This window comes from Galeopterus variegatus, unplaced genomic scaffold (genome assembly GCF_000696425.1).
Source record: "Galeopterus variegatus unplaced genomic scaffold, G_variegatus-3.0.2 Scaffold61524, whole genome shotgun sequence".
NCBI classification, from domain to species: domain Eukaryota; kingdom Metazoa; phylum Chordata; class Mammalia; order Dermoptera; family Cynocephalidae; genus Galeopterus; species Galeopterus variegatus.
This window is the reverse complement of record NW_007787635.1, coordinates 1-2,456: the sequence shown is the minus strand read 5'-3', so window position 1 is coordinate 2,456 and position 2,456 is coordinate 1. Positions and strand designations below refer to the sequence as shown.

Below are 2,456 nucleotides of genomic sequence, written 5' to 3'. Positions count from 1 at the left end.
GGAAAGCTGCTGGCCGCCACTCTGCTGCTGGCCCTGCTGGCCTGCTGCCTCACTGTGCTGTCTTTCTGCCGGGTGGCCGCCCTGCAAGCGGACCTGGAGAGCCTGCGGGCGGAACTGCAGGGCCACCCAGCTGAGCAGCTGCCAGCCCGCCCTGAGGCAGGAGCAGCAGCCCCCACGGCCACCCTGCAGGAAGCTCCAGCTGTCACCGCAGGACGGAGAGTGAGTTTGCAGCAGCTGCAGCCCTGGGCACGTTTCTGTATGCACGACTGCCTCTCCCCCACCTCAGTTGTCTTTGCAATAACCTGGGGTCTTTCTGTTCCTAGAGCATCTTCCCGCCACCAGCTCCAGGAGAAAGCCACTCGGGTCAGAACAGCAGGAATAAGCGTGCCATTCAGGATGCAGAGGAAACAGGTATGTTCTGGGCACAGAAACTCTTAGGAGTCAGGGATTCCAGTGTTCACAGGTGCAGAGAAAAACATCCAGTTTGGGGGAGGTACAGGTGTGCGAAACCTCTCTGAACCTTTTAAATAGGGACTGTGAAATTTGCCACCTGAACACAACACAGCTTTATAGCCAAGCCCTAGCTTGGGCAAATGTCATAGGCTGCCCAGTGTGCTTTGTCCTCCAATGAGCTGGTGTATGGGAAACAGTATGTATCTGTGCATAATTATTTATCTGTGCATTAAGCATAGAGAAGAAAAAAAGGGACACATGTTTTTTCTCAAATAGACAGTGTAGTCCTAAGTGAGAAACATTATCCATCATTCCAGAAAAACAGAAATAAAGCACTGTATGTTACTGCAGAATTAGTTAGTCCACCTGGGTCATAGAAAGTCAGTTAAAGATACATCCCCCGAGGGTGCATGGCACATCATGAAATCAAGGAAAGGTCACAGAGGGATTTTAAAGCTTTTCTTAAGTGTATGCTTTCCCAGGAGATCCATACGCTTATGATCTTCAGGTAACAGCTCTTCAGTGACATCTGCCTTTTGCCATATTTCACCTGTTCCATAGGATTTTATAGAGTTGGTGGGGCCCACCAGAATCATCAGTTCTAGTTCCTTCATTTCAAAGATGAAGAAAGAGTATTTGTATTGCATTTATTAACATTACAACTTAGTATGTCCTTGCAATTATTTCCCTTTTATATTGAAAGAACATTTTGTGAGCAGAGCCAGGCAGGTATGGACAGGGATAGGTATTTTCACACATGCTTAACCTTCTTAGTGATCTGTGAGGTCCACAGAACACAGGTAATTACTTATATATATCTTTACTTCTGAAGAGAAGTGTGTGATAGACATAGAGGTATACCAGGTACACTTTTGTTACACACACACACACACACAGACACACACACACAAGGTGCTCTGACTGTAAATTTATTTTTTCACATCACAAAGAAAATTCTTTCTTATTTTATAAAACCATGACTTTTTTGTATCTGGCTATCATATCTTCATGCTAGTTATCAGAAACATTTAGGTTTAAACATTTTTAAACTAGAAAACACTGACATTGTTACTGCTTTAACACATCAGTAATTTTTATATTTTGTAGAATATATTATTTATATTATCTACATAAATGAAAATAATATAGCATATATTTTATATATTTTTTTCATTTATTACAAATAGGCAGTTTTTCTACTTCTAAGTAATTTGTGTATATCTGTATTGACTTGTTATCATACAATTATTTAACATGGTTATTTCCATTTTTTTACAATAGAACGAACATGCAAAATTTTTGTGCAGATCTCTTGTATTTCTAAGGAATTCTATATTCAGTACAAACTTCATATAGTGGGATTTCTCAGCTAAAGAGAATGAACATCTCTGTCACCCTTGCTGCCTATTGCCACATTATTTTCAAAATGAGTCATAAATGTACACAATGAAAAGTGTAGTGTACCAGTTGTCCACACTCTTACTAGCGTTCCAGCTTTTAAAATTTATTTTGCTGGTTTATTAGTTGTAAAACAGTATCTCAAATTTATTTTAATGTGTTGCTGGTTTACTAATAAGAATGAACTTCTTCCTGCATATTTTCATTACTTCTAATTTTATCTTTTGCTAATTTCTATTCATAACTTCCCCTGTTTGTCTGTCCTGATTTTTTATAATTTTGAATAAACTCTTTCTAATTAGACATACATATTAACCGCCTATCAAAATTTTGATGTAAATATTTCCACAGTATTTTGCTCCTTTTTTACCCTTGTACAGAGATTTTGCATCTGTGTATGTTAATATGACCATCTTTTCCTTTTGACATATTAACCGCCTATCAAAATTTTGATGTAAATATTTCCACAGTATTTTGCTCCTTTTTTTCCCTTGTACAGAGATTTTGCATCTGTGTATGTTAATATGACCATCTTTTCCTTTTTATTTTCTCTAATACGTCAAAAGTTCATGACCTCTTGAGTTGTCTACTCTATTCCCTGCTAA

At 38.7% G+C, this 2,456-nt stretch overlaps 1 protein-coding gene across 1 annotated transcript; it reads left to right on the top strand.

The window, feature by feature from the left end:
* Positions 1–3: 3 nt before the first annotated feature.
* LOC103584500 (tumor necrosis factor ligand superfamily member 13B-like) lies at positions 4–411 on the top strand (the record flags this gene model as incomplete). Its single annotated transcript, XM_008565475.1, has 2 exons — positions 4–219; positions 324–411. Coding segments are annotated over 2 exons (304 nt in total), but the record flags the coding sequence as incomplete, so codon positions are not given.
* Positions 412–2,456: the final 2,045 nt, after the last annotated feature.